Source organism: Hylobates moloch, unplaced genomic scaffold (genome assembly GCF_009828535.3).
Source record: "Hylobates moloch isolate HMO894 unplaced genomic scaffold, HMol_V3 SCAFFOLD_12, whole genome shotgun sequence".
NCBI classification, from domain to species: Eukaryota; Metazoa; Chordata; class Mammalia; order Primates; family Hylobatidae; genus Hylobates; species Hylobates moloch.
Genome location: NW_026652287.1, coordinates 63,811,280 through 63,828,207, shown reverse-complemented (window position 1 = coordinate 63,828,207; position 16,928 = coordinate 63,811,280). Strand labels below are relative to the sequence as shown.

Here is a 16,928-nt window from a genome sequence, read left to right as displayed (position 1 = left end):
AAGGAGTAGTGACAGGGAGGTGGACTCTGAGAAGGCCGGGCAGTTGAGGACAGGAGAGAGAAGGCTGCAGACCCAGAGGGAGAGAGGACAGGGAGTCGGAAGGAGGAGGACAGAGGAGGGCACACAGACACAGAGCAAGGGCGGCAAGGAGGAGACCCTGGTGGGAGGAAGACTCTGGAGAGAGAGGGGGCTGGGCAGAGATGAAGTTCCAGGGGTCCCTGGCCTGCCTCCTGCTGGCCCTCTGCCTGGGCGGTGGGGAGGCTGGCCCCCAGCACAGCAGAGGGGAAAGCACTGGGACAAATATTGGGGAGGCCATTGGGCATGGCATGGGAGATGCCCTGAGCCAAGGGGTGGGAAAGACCATTGGCAAAGAGGCCGGAGGGGCAGCCAGCTCTAAAGTCAGTGAGGCCGTTGGCCAAGGGACCAGAGAAGCAGTCGGCACTGGAGTCAGGCAGGTTCCGGGCTTTGGCGCAGCAGATGATTTGGGCAACAGGGTCGGGGAAGCAGCCCATGCTCTGGGAAACACTGGGCATGAGATTGGCAGACAGGCGGAGGATGTCATTCGACACGGAGCAGATGCTGTCCACGGCTCCTGGCAGGGGGTGCCTGGCCACAGTGGTGCTTGGGTGAGTGACTGCGGGGCCAGGTGTGGAAATGGGAGGCTGTGGGCTGCTGGGCTGAGATTCTTGGGAAACGGTTGAAAGGATGGATGGATCTCTTACTTGCAGCCTTCTGGGGCAGCTTCCTTCTGTGTTCCACCTCCCTTCTATGCCACCCTGGAGTCCCTCTGCCTGTCTCTCTCCCGGTCTCTCTATGATTTGCCCTGGCTCTTCTCTACCAGGGTCAGAGATGGCCCCACTAAGTGCAGGTATGTTGTTCTTGCAGGAAACTTCTGGAGGCCATGGCATCTTTGGCTCTCAAGGTGGCCTTGGAGGCCAGGGCCAGGGCAATCCTGGAGGTCTGGGGACTCTGTGGGTCCACGGATACCCCGGAAACTCAGCAGGCAGCTTTGGAATCAACCCTCAGGGAGCTCCCTGGGGTCAAGGAGGCAATGGAGGGCCACCAAACTTTGGGACCAACACTCAGGTAAAGTCACCCCCAGACCTGCTACCTGCTACCTCCCTCCCTCCAAGCCCACATGTTCCGTGTGCCTCCCTGGTCCCTCTGGATCCTACTCTCAGTCTCACCCTCTCTGCAGGGAGCTGTGGCCCAGCCTGGCTATGGTTCAGTGAGAGGCGGCAACCAGAATGAAGGGGTAAGAGGAAGGGGCTGGGAACGAACGGAGAAACCACTGGGTGCAGGCTACATACGGAGAGCTGGGGAAAGACAAAGAGGAAAGCAAGATGGGGGAGTGGAGGGATTGGGGTGAGAGGAAGAGATGGAGCTGGGCAAGGTGGCTCACGCCTGTAATCCCAGCACTTTGGGAGACCAAGGCACCTGGATCACCTGAGGTCAGGAGTTCAAGACCAGCCTGGTCAACATGGTGAAACCCTGTCTTCACTAAAAATACAAAAATCAGACGGTTGTGGTGGCATGCGCCTGTAATCGCAGCCACTTGGGAGGCTGAGGCAGGAGAATCACTTGAACCTGGGAGATGGAGGTTGCAGTGAGCTGAGACAGCATCACTGCACTCCAGCCTGAGCAAGAGTGAGACTCTGTCTCAAAAAAAAAAAAAAAAAAAAAAAAAAAAAGAGAGGAAGAGAGGAAGAGACGGGCCTGGGCCTGGGGAGGAGGCAGATGGGAAGGGGGGGTGGGAGAAACACATTAGGAGAAAGGAAGCCAAGCCCTAAAGAATGGGAGAGGCCTGGCCTGTGTCCATGGCCGAGGCCAACATCTCTAAACTCACCGTCCTCAAACTCACCATCCCCTTCCCTCCACAGTGCACGAACCCCCCACCATCTGGCTCAGGTGGAGGCTCCAGCAACTCTGGGGTGAGTGGAGAGGGGCAACCCAGGAGTTGTGCACCAGGAGGAAATGGAGAAGTTCTGCTCCCCTTAGACTGGGCATCATGGAATATGGCCTGGCCGGAGAGGGAGGGAGGAGGGGCCCGTCTTGGTGCTCTGTCTTTAATCCCAGCCCTGCTTCCTTCCTGCCCCTCAGGGAGGCAGCGGCTCACAGTCGGGCAGCAGTGGCAGTGGCAGCAATGGTGACAACAACAATGGCAGCAGCAGTGGTGGCAGCAGCAGTGGCAACAGCAGTGGCAGCAGCAGTGGTGGCAGCAGTGGCAGCAGCAGTGGTGGCAGCAGTGGCAACAGTGGTGGCAGCAGTGGTGACAGCGGCAGTGAGTCTTCCTGGGTGAGTTTGGCACCTCTGTGGAAGGCTGAGATGGGGTGAGGCCCTAATGGTCCTTGCCGGGAGAGGGCTCCAAGTTTCTCTGAAAGCTGCCGCTGCCCCAGGATGGGTGGCCTCCCTGACAGTCATCACCCTGAGGCTCCCTCAGCCTCGTGTTCCCCACCCATGCTGTGCCCCTGATACGCGCACTATCGTTTCTGCAAGAGCCACCCCACTGCTTCTGACTCTGTATCCCTATTTCCCACTCTGTGATGGTGGGGACGTTATCCCACCTGTCTAAGCTCTTGCAGTCAAGTCCACTTGGCAAGTCTCAGGAGATCGTGGGGTGGCGGAGAAGAGAGGGGGACATGGGAGAATATGACACTTGTCTGGGAAGCTCCCAGGAGAATGGGGGCAGGACTGTGATCCGGGAGACCTACTGACGCTGACAGGGCGACGGTGCAGATGACATTCACACATGGGGCCCCTGCACGATGGGTGTGAGGGCAGAAAGGGGCGCTGTGACCCCGCAGCTGCCACCCCAGGGCCCCGGGCCTCACTGACTCCAGAGCCGGCAGTCCCTCCAGCCTCCTGGTCAATGGCCTGTCCAACCCCTTGGCTGATGGCCTTTCCCATCCCGTGTCTTGGAGTCGAGCTAGAGAGGGAGCCACATCTGGCTTCCTCGGGGGTCTGGGAAAGGTGTCAGACAGGAGGAGGTGTGTGGACACAAGAAGCCGAATAACCTGAGCTGCTCTCATGCGCCGCTCCCCGTATGATCCTCCTCTCCCCCATCTAGGGCAGTTCTGGGAATGGTGACCAAGGCAGCTATGGCCGCTCCCAGGGGAGGGCTCTAGGGTCCCTTCCACTTGCTGCCCCCTGGTGGCAGGATCGCGGCTAATGCGCGGCCGGGCTCCAGGGGTTCCCACCCCCGGCCTGCGGTGGGCAGCAGCTCAGGTTCTCCAAATCATTGCATAGTTCCGAATATCCTCGGCCACACCTGGCCTTCTCCATGCTCAGAATAACTTCCTGCAGCGACCAACAGGCTAAAGAGGGGGAAGGTCTGGAGGTTGGAAAGAGGACTGGAATCTGATTGGCGTTCCAACAAATCTGTAACACCGCTGGGAACGACTGGGTCCCCTTTAGGTCCTTTAGGACAGCGTTTGAAATCTTGCTTTCCCCTGCAGGGATCCAGCACCGGCTCCTCCTCCGGCAACCACGATGGGAGCGGCGGAGGAAATGGACATAAACCCGGGGTGAGTGGCTGGCGTGAATCTCCCACCAACCGCGGGAAGAAAAAGGAGAGCAGCTGGTTTCACTCGCAGGATCGAGGAGCCAAGGCTCCGCGGAGATGGGGCTGGATGGCCGCGGAGGTGGAGCGGAAGCGGCTCGCCCCAGGGTTAAAATGCTGCCATTTGGGGGCTGGGACTGGTCTGGGAGGGGACTGAGGGAAAGTCTCCCCTTTCTCTCCCCGGCAGTGTGAAAAGCCAGGGAATGAAGCCCGCGGGACCGGGGAATCTGGGATTCAGGTGAGAGCCAAAGTCTCTTAAGTCTCTTGGGCACTGCAGTTCCTGCCCAGGACTGTGCCCGTTCCTCCTAACTCAACTCTGCTCAACCCCCTTCCTGCCTTGTCTGCGGGGAACTATTTCGGCAGAAGAAACCAAATGCACTCCTAAAAATGCTAACAATTTCCAAAGTACTAATTAATTGCAAATCTTGCTGTAATATACCTCACCTTATACCACAGATGGGGCTGGGAGAAATCCCATGTAAACTGGTCCTTTTAGAAGCACAATTGTCTTAAACGTCCTCTATTCAACTGGGGAACAGACTGTGGTGAACTCTGGGGGATTCAGAGTGCTTTGGAAAAACATTCCCCCCAGTCATGCTGGAAATGTGGGCTTTATGTCAGCACCTGTGGTGCTGAGAGTTAGTGTCACTGGGCTCTTGTGAAAGCGCAGGTTGCTCTAACAGGGCTGGCTGGGGCTAAGCCTGTTAGCCGCGTTGCTAACAAGCTCCTGGGTGAGGCGTTGGTGGGAAAGGACCCACGTGGCCAGGAGCAAGGCCAGACGGGAGGTGCTGGGGCTGAGTAGAGACATCTCTTTTTAGGTAATCTATGAGGGATACTAACCTTTTATGGGAACAAACTGGTTTTTAAAAAAAATTTCTCCCTGGCCGGGCGTGGTGGCTCACGCTTGTAATCCCAGCACTTTGGGAGGCTGAGGCGGGCGGATCACGAGGTCAGGAGATCGAGACCACGGTGAAACCCCGTCTCTACTAAAAAATACAAAAAATTAGCCGGGCGTGGTGGCGGGCGCCTGTAGTCCCAGCTATTCGGAGAGGCTGAGGCAGGAGAATGGCGTGAACCCGGGAGGCGGAGCTTGCAGTGAGCCAAGATTGCGCCACTGCACTCCAGCCTGGGTGACAGAGCGAGACTCTGTCTCAAAAAAAAAAAAAAAAAAAAAATTTCTCCCCATTTGTAACCCTCTTTCTAGTTTGTTTTTGTTTTTTTTTTTTTCTTTTTGAGACGGAGTCCCGCTCTGTCACCCAGGCTGGAGTGCAGTGGTGCTATCTCGGCTCACTGGAACCTCCACCTCCCGGGTTCAAGCGATTCTCTTGCTTCAGCCTCCTGAGTAGCTGGGATTACAGGCACCTGCCACCACCCCTGGCTAATTTTTTTTTTGTATTTTTAGTAGAGACGGGGTTTCACCATGTTGGCCAGGCTGGTCTCAAACTCCTGACCTCAGGTGATCTGTCCGCCTTGGCCTCTCAAACTGCTGGGATTACAGGCATGAGCCACTGCACCCAGACTTTTCTAGTTTTTTAATACACCACAGTTTTAACTATATAAGTAGTCAAAAAGCAGCCATCTTTTCCTCTATGGCTTTTGCTCTTGGTGTACCGCTTTAAGGTTTTTATTTTCTTCTAGCACTATGCATACTCCTGCAATTTCACTTTTTCAATTTAACTGGGATGCATCTGGAGTTTGTTTTCCTGTATGCTGTCTAGTCCCACCCCTCCATCTAACCAGACTTACCCTACGTTTTGTATCCGAGCTGTGTGCTCCTTTATGAGGGGAAAACTGGTTAAAAACAGAGAGGAGAAAATTGATGAGCTAGAACTCATGGCTAGAACTTGGCATTTCCCCCCAAAATACTTCACTGATATTCCCAGTCCCATGTATTCAATTACTTCAACCACTGATTTAAAATGCCTCTTGTAAATACCTTAGTATTTTGGGGAGTTTCTGGGAATTCTGTCGGACAGGGACCACACTGCTTTATTTATGGTAGCTTTAGAGTATGTTACTATCTACCTCTTATCTTCACTTACCATTTATCTTTTCCAGTGCTTTCTTACCTATTCTTAGACTTTTATCCTTCCAAAAAAAATGTCAGTGTTCAGGCCAGTTCCAAAAGAGAGTGCCATTAGGATTGTTAGAGGAATCATATTAAATCAACACATTAATTTTTGGGGGTGGCCTCAGGATCTTCAACAGGGATCTGTGTTTCTTTGTCTCACCCTGCAGGGCTTCAGAGGACAGGGAGTTTCCAGCAACATGAGGGTAAGAGGATGGTAGACGTGGGGGCAGAGACTGTGCCGGTAGTAAGTGGGTTAGAGGTCTGTTCTCCAGGAGCAATACTGGCAGACAGGTGGTCCCACATCCCTGCCAGGTCTACATGAGCGCTCTGGGAATGAGGAAGTACTGATGGGTCTGGGAATTCGCCATGTTTCACAGCAGATAAAGCAGGAATCCAGAGGAGCCCACCTCTCCCTTAAGAGGGGACCAGCCAGTCTACTCTATGCCGCCTCAGCCCCCGCTGGCTCTCCAGCTTGCATCCCCTTTTCTTACTAATGCCAATCAGCCCAGACAGGGTCCTTCAGTTTGAATCAATTTAGTGTAACAGCCTGGCTCACTCCAGCTCCAAAGCCAGGCGAGAATTCAGATGCTTTGCTGGCAAAGCCCTCCCTGATGGATTTTGGGCGGCTTGCAGAAATGAACATAAACAGAGATGGCGATGTTATCTGTGGACATCGTAAGTGAGCAGCCACCCGACCCACAGGAGCTTGAAACGAGATCTCAGGGCAGATGGAGCTTCCCTGAGAGAAGGACCTCTTAGGGCTCTGGGAAGTCCTCTGTCATGCTCATGTCTCAGTCCCCCGCTTCAGGAATCCCTTGCCGACACCCTGCTTCCCTGCCCTCTCGTCCCCCCGCCCGCCTGCCCCCCCATCAACTCCTCTCCATTTTCTGTCTCCCTAGGAAATAAGCAAAGAGGGCAATCGCCTCCTTGGAGGCTCTGGAGACAATTATCGGGTGAGCCTAGGGGCAGGCAGGGTTGGCTTTAGGAGAAGGGATGGTGAAGCATGCTAAGATCCTGGGAAAAGAAACAAAAATATCAGTTTCTTCTTGCAAGCTGCTCTGAATCTGTGTGCAGTGACCATCGACAGACCAAAACAGGGGTCCGGGATCCCCATCTCTGTCTTCGGTTCATTCATTCCTTCTTTTTGATTTGGATCGGAGCCATGTTACTTTTGTAAGGGAAAAAACAGATAAAAGTAACAGAAGAATGGTCAAGGGAATTTCCGTACTTAGGGAGGCAGTGTTGAGAAGGAGAAAGTCACTGAGCTTTGAGGTAGAAGATGAGGTTTCAAAAGCCAGCTCTGGCCAGGCACCAGCATAACTGTAATCCCAGCAATTTGGGAGGCTGAGGTGTGGGGAACATTTGAGCCCAGGAGTTTGAGACCAGCCTGAGCAACATAGCAAGACCCTGTGTCTACTTTTTAAAAAGAAAATAATAGGCCGGGCGCAGTGGCTCACATCTGTAATCCTAGCACTTTGAGAGGCCGAGGCGGGTGGATCACCTGAGGTCAGGAGTTTGAAAACAGCCTGGCCAACATAGCGAAACCCCATCTCTACTAAAAATACAAAATTAGCCGGGCATGGTGGCACATGCCTGTAATCCCAGCTACTTGGGAGGCTGAGGCATGAGAATCACTAGAACCTGGGAGGTGGAGATTGTAGTGAGCTGAGATTGTGCCATTGCACTCCAGGCTGGGCAACAAGAGTGAAACTCCATCTCAAACAAACAGAAACAAAAAAAGAAAATAAAATAACTTTTTTTTTTTTGAGATGGAGTCTCACTCTGTGGCCCAGACTGGAGTACGGTGGCATGATCTCAGCTCACTGCAAGCTCCGCCTCCCGAGTTCACACCATTCTCCTGCCTCGGCCTCTGGAGTAGCTGGGACTACAGGCGCCCGCCACCACGCCCAGCTAATTTTTTTTTGCATTTTTAGTAGAGGTGGGGTTTTACCGTGTTAGCCAGGATGGTCTCGATATCCTGACCTTGTGATCCGCCCTCCTCGGCCTCCCAAAGTGCTGGGATTACAGGCGTGACCCACTGTGCCCAGCCTCAAAAAAATTTAAGATATATATTAAAAACACCACCAGCTCTATCATGTCATCTGTGTATCTTCAGGCAAGTCAGCTAACCTCTCCGAGCCTGAGCTTCCTCCGGTAAAATGAGGACAGTGAAGCCTGACTCACGCAGCCTTCAGTTACTGTACAGCTTTCCATGTCACCACCAGACCAAGGTGTTGTGGAGTCCAGACTCTGGAGACAGATGCTGCATAAGGCACGGTGCTTGGCGTGCCGTGGGACTACACGTTAGCTAATCTCATTTACTTGAGGTGTTTTGGGGACAGACCAGGACGGAGGCAAGAGTCTGAATATTGAGATTCAGGGGACTGGATGGGGTTCTATGAGAGCAAGCCATTCTAAGAAGGCTTTCCCAGGTGAACTTTTAGGTGCTGTGTAAGGAAGAGAAGGCAGCTTTACAGAGAGGAGGACAGGAAGCCTGGACCGAGGTGGGGATGAAGCAATCCGGGGCAGGTTGACAGGTGGCAGGCATCATAGGACGCATAAGCCTTGGACATCGGTCCCCCTTTTCCCCACCCAGGGGCAAGGGTCCAGCTGGGGCAGTGGAGGAGGTGACGCTGTTGGTGGAGTCAATACTGTGGTGAGTGGAGGCGACACTCCACCTTGGGCTGGGACCACAGTGTCACGCAATCCTCGCCTTCCCTCCTGCCACTCAGATCTCCCGACTCTGGCTCACAAAGTGGGTTCTTCTCTCATCCCATATCTCCTTGGTTCCGTAGAACTCTGAGACGTCTCCTGGGATGTTTAACTTTGACACTTTCTGGAAGGTGAGTTCTGCGAGATGGCTCTGTTCACTCGCATTTGAAAAACCAACCCCTGCCCTTGGCCCCGCAGGCTGGGGTCCTCTTTCCAAACCAACAGTCAGCAGTGGCCCTTGACCTCTCTCGGCCAATTACCTTATGACTCAATTTGGCCATTCTTCTTTTTGTTTCCTCCACAGAAATTTAAATCCAAGCTGGGTTTCATTAACTGGGATGCCATAAACAAGGTAAGGGCTGGAAATCTTCGTCGGAGAGGGGTACAGGGAAGAAAGCTAAACCTCCGCTCGGTGAGCTGGGGAAGCAGTGATGCTGGCCACTAAGGAAGCATTTAGGCCAGTGCTAAGAACAAAAACTAAACACACTGCGGGTGGAGGAGGGAGGACAGAGGAGACTTGAAAAGAGGGGGAGAATCTGGAGCAGCTGAGATTGAGGATGAGCAGAGGGGACAGGCTTCTTTGCTGCTTCAACATATAGACCCGAGCAGGTCCTGAACCTCACTTTCCCCTTTGAGATGGGGAAGGTTAAGGGGAGAGTAGATTGACTCCTAGAGGGCACATGGAATGAGGAGTGAGGTGGAGCTAAGAGGCCCCGAGAGGAAGGGCACCCAGAGAGCCTCAGGGGTGACAAGCATTAGTCTCTCCCGCACAAACAAAAACACAGCTGGGGTGCGGAACCCCTCCCTCCTTCCTCCCTGCCCACCCTTACCTCTTGCAGGGGAACCCCTGGCCAGGCTGCTTTGATACCTGAGTAGCACAGGCACCTCTAGAGTAGAGGGGGCTGGATTGGCAGGGAGGGGAGGAAGGACAGGCGGACAACCCACGCAGACACACCCCCGGCAGAAGCTGTGATTGGTGATTGGAGGATGGGTTTTTGAGATACCCTATTTTTTTTTTTTAAGAATATGAATTAATTGTCAAAGTTTAAACATGGAGAGACTTCACATAATGATTTGGATTTCTGGTTTCTTTCAAAAACTTTGCCAACACTGGGTTCCATTTCCATGGGGTGGAGTTAGGCTAGAGCTGTGAAACAGCTGCTGCTTGGCCCAGGTAGGGGGTGTTGGGAATGGGTGGGGGGGTCACTCCCTAGTGGCCAGACTGTCCCTACCTGTCACAATCATTTTAGCCACCTGACTGGCCCCTGTGAGCAGTGGAGTTTCTGGCCTTTAATGTAAAAGAAAGAAGACTGGGCTCAGGAAAATCTAAGTCTGACCTTTTAGGAAGGAGGTTGAGGAGACAGGAGAGTACAGATGTTCCCACCCAGCTACAGTGGATTCTTGTTCTCTGTTTCTTTTCTTTTCTTTTTTCTTTCTTTCTTTTTCTTTTTTTTTGTTTTTTTGTGAGACGGAGTCTTGCTCTGTCACCCAGGTTGGAGTGTAGTGGTTCGATCTCGGCTCAATGCAACCTCTGCCTCCCGGGTTCAAAATGATTCTCCTGCCTCAGCCGCTCCAGTAGCTGGGTTTACAGGTGCCCGCCACCACGCCCGGGTCATTTTTGTATTTTTAGTAGAGACGGGTTTCACTATGTTGGCCAGGCTTGTCTCGAACTCCTGACCTCCAGTGATCTGCCCGGCTTGGCCTCCCAAAATGTTGGGATTACAGGCGTGAGTCACTGCATCCGGCCTCTGTGTTTCATGGAGAACGGTTTCTGGTAGGAGCAAGGCTCTCTCCTGGGTCACTGGGAACTTAGGGTCTGATGGGAGAGCCGGGGCACATACAGATGCTTCCCAGAGAGCCAGGACAGACAGCCTGCCAGTTTTGCCCATCTAGGGCAGCAGTCGAGGGAGTGATCGCAGTGAGGCAGGATCCGTCTGGGCCAGCTCCTCAAGGGGCAGATCTCCTAGAAAGCAGGGCAGGGCAGAGGTGGGCAGGGGAGAGAATGGAGCCCCATTCTTCACAATGGGGTGAGGGAGCTGAGGATTTCAGCCAGAGTGAGGAGGGAGCAGAGGGGAACGCAGTGTCATGTTCCTGACGAGGCAGGGGGTTCTTAAGCCCCAGCCGGGATATCTGGGTTTGTTTGGATAGCAGCAGTGGGCAGAAAGGTCCCTGTGGATTTCTGGAGCAGGGGTCTCTCATACCCTCGCGCTGGCTCGCGATGCCCCGGGATTCCTATTCCTCAAGCTCTCTCTTAGAACCTATTTCTGGCCAGGCGCGGTGGCTCACGCCTGTAATCCTAGCACTTTGGGAGGCCGAGGCTGGCAGATCACTTGAGGTCAGGAGTCTGAAACCAGCCTGGCAAATGTGGCGAAACCCCATCTCTACTAAAAATACAAAAATTAGCCAGGTGTGGTGGTGTGCACCTGTAGTCCCAGCTACTTGGGAGGCTGAGGCAGGGGAATCGCTTGAACCTGGGAGGCGGAGGTTGCGGTGAGCTGATATCGCACCACTGCACTCCAGCCTGGGCGACAGAGCGAGACTCCAACTCAAAAAAAAAAAAAAAAAAAAAAGAACCTGTTTCTTTGCCCAGGACCAGAGAAGCTCTTGCATCCCATGACCTCCAGACAAGGAGCCACCAGATTGGATGGGAGCCCCCACACTCCCTCCTTAAAACACCACCCTCTCATCACGAATCTCAGCCCTTGCCCTTGAAATAAACCTTAGCTGCCCCACACTCCTGGTCTCTGCTCCTTTCTTACGTCTCCGCTGTTGTCTGGGGTGGTGTGGAAGGGGTGGCTGCAGCCCCACAGCTTCGGGAAATGGGCTGGAGGAGGCCCGGCAGGTGGAAAGGGGAGGCTCTGAGGCAGGTCCTAGTCTTGAGGTTTTGCTAGAATTAGGTTCTGCTGGAGGCTGGGGAACTTGGGATAGAAAACATTGTATGCTCTGGGACAGGGAGAGTTGGTTAGCGTCTCTCTCTCTCCCTGTTTCCCAAAATGGTTTCCTGGTGTCCCTAAAGACTCCCAGCTCCTCCCATCCCCAACCTTAGTCACAATGACATTCTGAAGGCTGAGAAAGGGCAGTAGCAGGAGGAGGGGTGGGTGAGTGGGCCCAGGCTCTCTGCTAACCTGCTCCCCACCTTTCATCCACAGAACCAGCTCCCGCCCCCCAGCACCAGAGCCCTCCTCTACTTCAGCCGACTCTGGGAGGTAGGAGAATTCTTGCTGTTTGAAGAACTGGGGGCCTGGCCCTCCCGACTCTCCCCAAGCCTCCCTCAAGGCAGCCACCCTCTGCTCCAACCACCTGTCTCAAAACTCCCCCCCTTTTTTTTTTTTTTTTTTTTTTTGAGACAGAGTCTCACTCTATCACCCAGGCTGGAGTACAGTGGTGCTATCTCGGTTCACCGCAAACTCATGCCTCCTGGGTTCACGCCATTCTCCTGCCTCAGCTTCCCAAGTAGCTGGGACTACAGGCGCCTGCCACTGCACCCAGCTAATTTTTTTTTTTTTTTGATTTTTAGTAGAGACGGGCTTTATACTGTGTTAGCCAGGATGGTCTCAATCTCCTGACCTTGTGATCCACCTGCCTCGGCATCCCAAAGTGCTGGGATTACAGGCGTGAGCCACCGCGCCTGGCCAACTTCCCCTCTTCATTTTTGAGACAGCTCATCCAAATCTTATCACCCATATCTTATCACCAATACCATCTCAAGTGCTGACACCCTCAATCTCCCACGTGCTTACCTTCCTCCAACCCCAAACCACACCCAAAATCTCCTTCCTACCTGAGATCTGGAAACTCCCCCAATTTGCTGCATAGACCACCCCGTGGGTTCTGCCTCCCTGGCCCACTCTGCCCTCCTTCTCCCTGCAGGATTTCAAACACAACACTCCTTTCCTCAACTGGAAAGCAATTATTGAGGTAAGGCGGGCAGGACTTCTCAGCTCTGGGACACAGGGTTTGGGGCCCTGGGCGAGCCGCTGACCCAGGTGTCTGTCCCAGCTTCTTCCCCTCCCTTCCCACTTTCCCAGGCTTTGTGCAATCTGGAGTGGGGGTGGGGTGAGAGGGAGAAGCCGTGAGTCACTGAGGAGCAGGGTGGGAGGACCTCCCTAGGATAAAAGCTGAGGTCGAGGGCTGGGGCCTCCACAAGCACATGAACATGAAGCTGGTCACTGCCTCTGCTCTGCTCCTGCTCCTGCTGGGCCTTGCCTGGACCCAGGGGAGCCATGGCTGGGTGGGTACCGCAGGGTGTGCAGGTGCAGGGAGACCGCGTTGTGGGGAAGAAGGGGCCGAGGCTGGGGCATGGGGAGGACAGCTGAGGCGGAACGGGAGGGCGGTATGCAGGGGTCAGGTCCCTGTCTAGTGGAGGCGGCTGCTGAGGGTCTGAAGACCTGGGTCAGGGAGGATGGGGAGGACCTTGGGTGGTGCCAAAGACCACGCTCCAATTCTGCATGGCCAGTAGCCTTTGAGGAACATGACCCGTGGGCACTGAGGCAAGGGCTGCCTGCTCCCACATCTACGTGTGCCAAGTATATGAGGCCGGACAGGTGGGGCCCTGCGAAGGCGGAGGTGGAGGCACTCCAGCTAAGTGCGGTCATGCATGCGTGTGTGAACAGGGTGGCGTGTCGTCTGATGTTTCACGAAGAACCAGGATGCTGATCTCTAATTGTAACTAATTTAATTTTTAAGTAGACCAAGCAAAAAATACCCAGAGGCCCATGGTCAACCAGTTTGTGACCTCAGGGTTAGGGCTTGCAGTGGGGTTTAGGTTCAAGGTCAGGTATGGACAAGGCAGAGTTAATGCTGGAGTCAGGACTTCACTGTCACTCTGTGTGCGTGTGTGGCGGGGCGGACGGTCCAAGTGGAGAAGCCGTGATGGCAGGAACTCAACTTCTTTTCAATGCTTAGAGTTTCTCCTCCTGCGCTGGGGCTGGGGGGTGTCTGGCGCATCCGCAGTGTCTTAAGTTACTTTATCTGTTTTCTTGTATTTCTCTTTTTTTTGCTTCCTGCAGTCCAGAGCTAACCTAAGCACATAGCTTCTGCAGATAACAACCCCTCCTTCAAGCACCCGGTGGGGCATGGCGTCGGTGTGCAGGGACTATGGGCCTACGGGCAGAGCAGCAGGACTTGGTGCAGGCAGAAGGCGGGCTGGGCTGCGGTGCCTGGGTCTGCCCCAGAGGAGCCTGCATGGCTGCAGCTCACTTGTTCTAGCTCAGTCTTAGGCTGGAGCTGCCAACTCTCCCAGGGCATGGGTGGGGAAGGTGTTGCTAAACCTGGTTCTCTCCCTGGCTCCCAACGCTGAGTGTGGATATCTGTCTTCTATCTATCTGGGCCATCAGCTCCTCCAGGCTCACTGCCTTCTCTATAGGTAGCACGTGGAAAGGGGTGGGGTGAGGGAGAAACTGGGGCTCTGGAAGCCCGGCAATGCCTGCACGACTACGGAGGCACAAACTGTGGCCCCTTCTTCCTTTCAGGGTGCGGACGCATCGTCACTGCAGAAACGTGCAGGCAGAGCCGATCAGGTGAGTCTCTGTCTTCAGGTTCCCCTGCAGGGCCCTTGGTCCCCCTTGGCTTTGCTCCCGGGTCTGGGCAATCTGAAATTCTCTTTCACCCCTCCATTCAATGGCTTTCTCAGCCGGGTGCAGGATGGCAGGAGGTGGCAGCTGTAACTTCCAAGGTGAGACATCTACCACGGACCCACTGGGTTAGGTCCTGGCACTTCTTTTCTTGGTCTCCTACCCTCACCTCTCAAGTAACACTTGAAGAGTTGGGAGAGTTCTCGAGGGCACGAGGAGGAGGCGGAGGAGGCGGTGGGCATTTGGGCTAGGACAGTAAAGGCAGGTGAGGGTGGGGGCCCTGGCTGGCTGGAGGAGATTCTATAAAAGAAAACACGTGACACAAGGAGGGGAGAAGGCAGGCGTTTTAGGAAAGGTCTGGTCCAGGCAGGAAGGTGGGGTGTTTATTCCAGAGCAAAATGGCCTTCATCCGTTTGTTCTAACCCCCATGCCCACTTCTTCCACAGAGCTATAATTATAACCAGCATGCGTATCCCACTGCCTATGGTGGGCAGTACTCAGTCAAGACACCTGCAAAGGTGAGACCTGCAACTGCCCTGTCTTCCCGCTGGGGGCTCTGCATGGGGGACGGGGAGAGAGGCTTTCACTGCCTGGGTCCTCTGGGTTGGTTGCCTGAGGCTGGATCCCGCTCTCTTTGAGTCCAGGCCTCCCCACCCCTTTGCAAGGGAGACTCGGGTCCCCTGAGACAGTTTGGAAGTGGAGGGCAGGAGGGTTCAATGCGCCTCACACCCACCCAGTCAGAAAAGATTAAAAAGGAACAGCAGCAACATAGAAAACTAAGAACCAACACCCTCTCCAAGAAGAATATAGGCTTTAAAAAATCATGACACCTGCAAAACACACGAGCAGCTCTTCCTCACAGGTTCCCTCTCTGTGGACCTTTTTTTTTTTGTTTTTTTTTTTGACAGAGTCTTGCTCAGTCGCCCAGGCTGGAGTGCAGTGGCGTAATCTCTGCTCACTGCAAGCTCTACCTCCGGGGTTCACGCCATTCTCCTGCCTTAGCCTCCCGAGTAGCTGGGACTACAGGCGCCCACCACCACATCCGGCTATTTTTTTTGTATTTTTAGTAGAGACAGGGTTTCACCATGTTAGCCAGGATGGTCTTGATCTCCTGACCTCATGATCTACCCTCCTTGGCCTCCCAAAGTGCTGGGATTACAGGTGTGAGCCACCGAGCCTGGCCACTGTGGACCCTTTTTTTAGGGGGGAAGATAGAATGGAGGGTGAGGAAAGCAGACTAGCACTTAGGGGAGGCCGGCCTGGGAATGCCTGGTTGGCGGTTAAATGAATGCTTTATTCCACAAAGGAAATGAAAAGAAAAAATAAGTGAGAATTTGGTTTCATTCCGTTGCAAAGAAGGCAATCTCATAACATCAGTAAATGAATATTACAAATTCGGCTGACAAAGCAATAGCAGGCTGGGTATTTCTATCTCTCACGACAATAAAGTCCCTGCCTTTGGGGAGAGGACCTTCCACTGAGAGACGAGAAACTACAGGCTGGTGAGAGGAGGGACATGCAGCTTCTACTGCCTGTGGCTTCCACTCTGCTGGGTTATCTGTGGCAATGTCTACCCACCTGGCAGGCCGAAGGGAGGCCTATCCTCTTTTGACCCCCTTGGTCAGTACGTGCCCAGGAACCATGCTCAATACCATCTTGGATCAAGTGCACTCAGGATGATAAACGTGCCGTGAAACCAACTCCACAGCCTGAATGTCCACAGTCAGACTGGAAAACCTTGGTGATGGCCCTGGTGTGAGCCTGCCCTTGCTGCTGGGCCCTTCATGAGCCCGGAGGCCATGGCAGGGTACAGGGAGGCCATGAGCCCCACATCACTTTCCTTTGATCTTTTTGCAGGGGGGAGTCTCGCCTTCTTCCTCGGTGAGTATGGGGGACTGAGCTTCATCTGGCTGGAGAGAGAAGGGGCCTGAGGCCAGAGGGTGTGGAAGGGACCCTGTGGTGGCCACTCAGACTTTCTCTTTTTCCGGCAGGCTTCCCGGGTGCAACCTGGCCTGCTGCAGTGGGTGAAGTTTTGGTAGGTGAGTGTCAGAGTGAGCCGACCCAGGCCACATCCTGGGAGTGGAGGCACAGTCACCCGGGGCAGGGCCGGGATCTTGGTATATCCTCAGATCTCAGTGGGCAGCAACATGAAGTCAAGTATGCTCTGGGTGGACGCTCTAAAGGTGTTAAGGAAGAGGGGACCTCATGGTGGGGTGTGGAGAAAGACCCATAATAAAGTGATCTAGGGCCGGGTGCGGTGGCTTATGCCCGTAATCTCTGCGCTTTGGGAGGCTGAGGTGGGAGGATCACTTGAGGCTGGGAGTTTGAGACCAGACTGGGCAATATAGCAAGACCCTATCTCTAAAAAAACAAAACAAAACAAAACAAAACAAAACAAAACAAACCATTCCAGCCTGGGAAACATGGAAAAACCCGTCTCTACTAAAAATACAAAAAATTAGCCAGGTGAGGTGGTGCATGACTGTAATCCCAGCTACTTCGGAGGCTGAGGTGGGAGAATCACCTGAGCTTGGGAGGTTGAGTCTGCAGTGAACTGCGATCGCGCCACTGTACTCCAGCCTGGGCAATCACATGAGACCTTGTTTCAAAACAAACAAACAAATGAAAAACATTAGCCCCACATGGTGACACATGCCTGTAGTTCCAGCTACTTGGAAGGCAGAGGCAGGAAGATAGCTTGAGCCCAGGAATTCAAAGCTGCAGTGAGCTATGATCACACTACTACACTCCAGTCTGGGCAACAGAGGGAGACCCTGTCTCTAAAAAAAAAAAAGAAAGAGAGAGAGAGAAAGAAAGAAACAAAGGGAGAAAGGAAGAAAGAAAATGACCTAGGGCCCTCGGAAAGCACCCTAAGGTGGGACCACATAGGCACAGCTCTGAGAAGAGAAGATGGTGTTGTAGATGGAGCACAGGGACTGGGATAGGGATGTTACAGGGGAACTGTGAAGAAAAGAGCCTCCTGGTGGAAGGGTTCAGAGGTGGGACGCAGCGA

General features: G+C 53.8%; 1 protein-coding gene across 2 annotated transcripts; it reads left to right on the top strand.

Annotated features, from left to right (window-relative positions):
- The first annotated feature begins 200 nt into the window (after positions 1-200).
- Positions 201-15,954, top strand: DMKN (dermokine). Of its 2 annotated transcripts, XM_032170509.2 has the most exons (17): positions 201-626; positions 886-1,086; positions 1,199-1,255; positions 1,881-1,931; positions 3,456-3,524; positions 3,747-3,797; positions 5,798-5,833; positions 6,530-6,583; positions 8,227-8,286; positions 8,426-8,473; positions 8,647-8,694; positions 11,492-11,548; positions 12,213-12,260; positions 13,814-13,861; positions 14,362-14,433; positions 15,773-15,796; positions 15,907-15,954. In XM_032170509.2, the coding sequence occupies exons 1-17, from the start codon at positions 201-203 to the stop codon at positions 15,952-15,954; spliced, it is 1,398 nt and encodes a 465-aa protein (XP_032026400.1). The 2 variants fall into 2 exon arrangements, with proteins under 2 accessions (XP_032026400.1, XP_032026419.1); XM_032170528.2 differs by lacking the exons at positions 201-626; positions 886-1,086; positions 1,199-1,255; ... (8 more) ...; positions 11,492-11,548; positions 12,213-12,260 and adding an exon at positions 12,493-12,573.
- Positions 15,955-16,928: the final 974 nt, after the last annotated feature.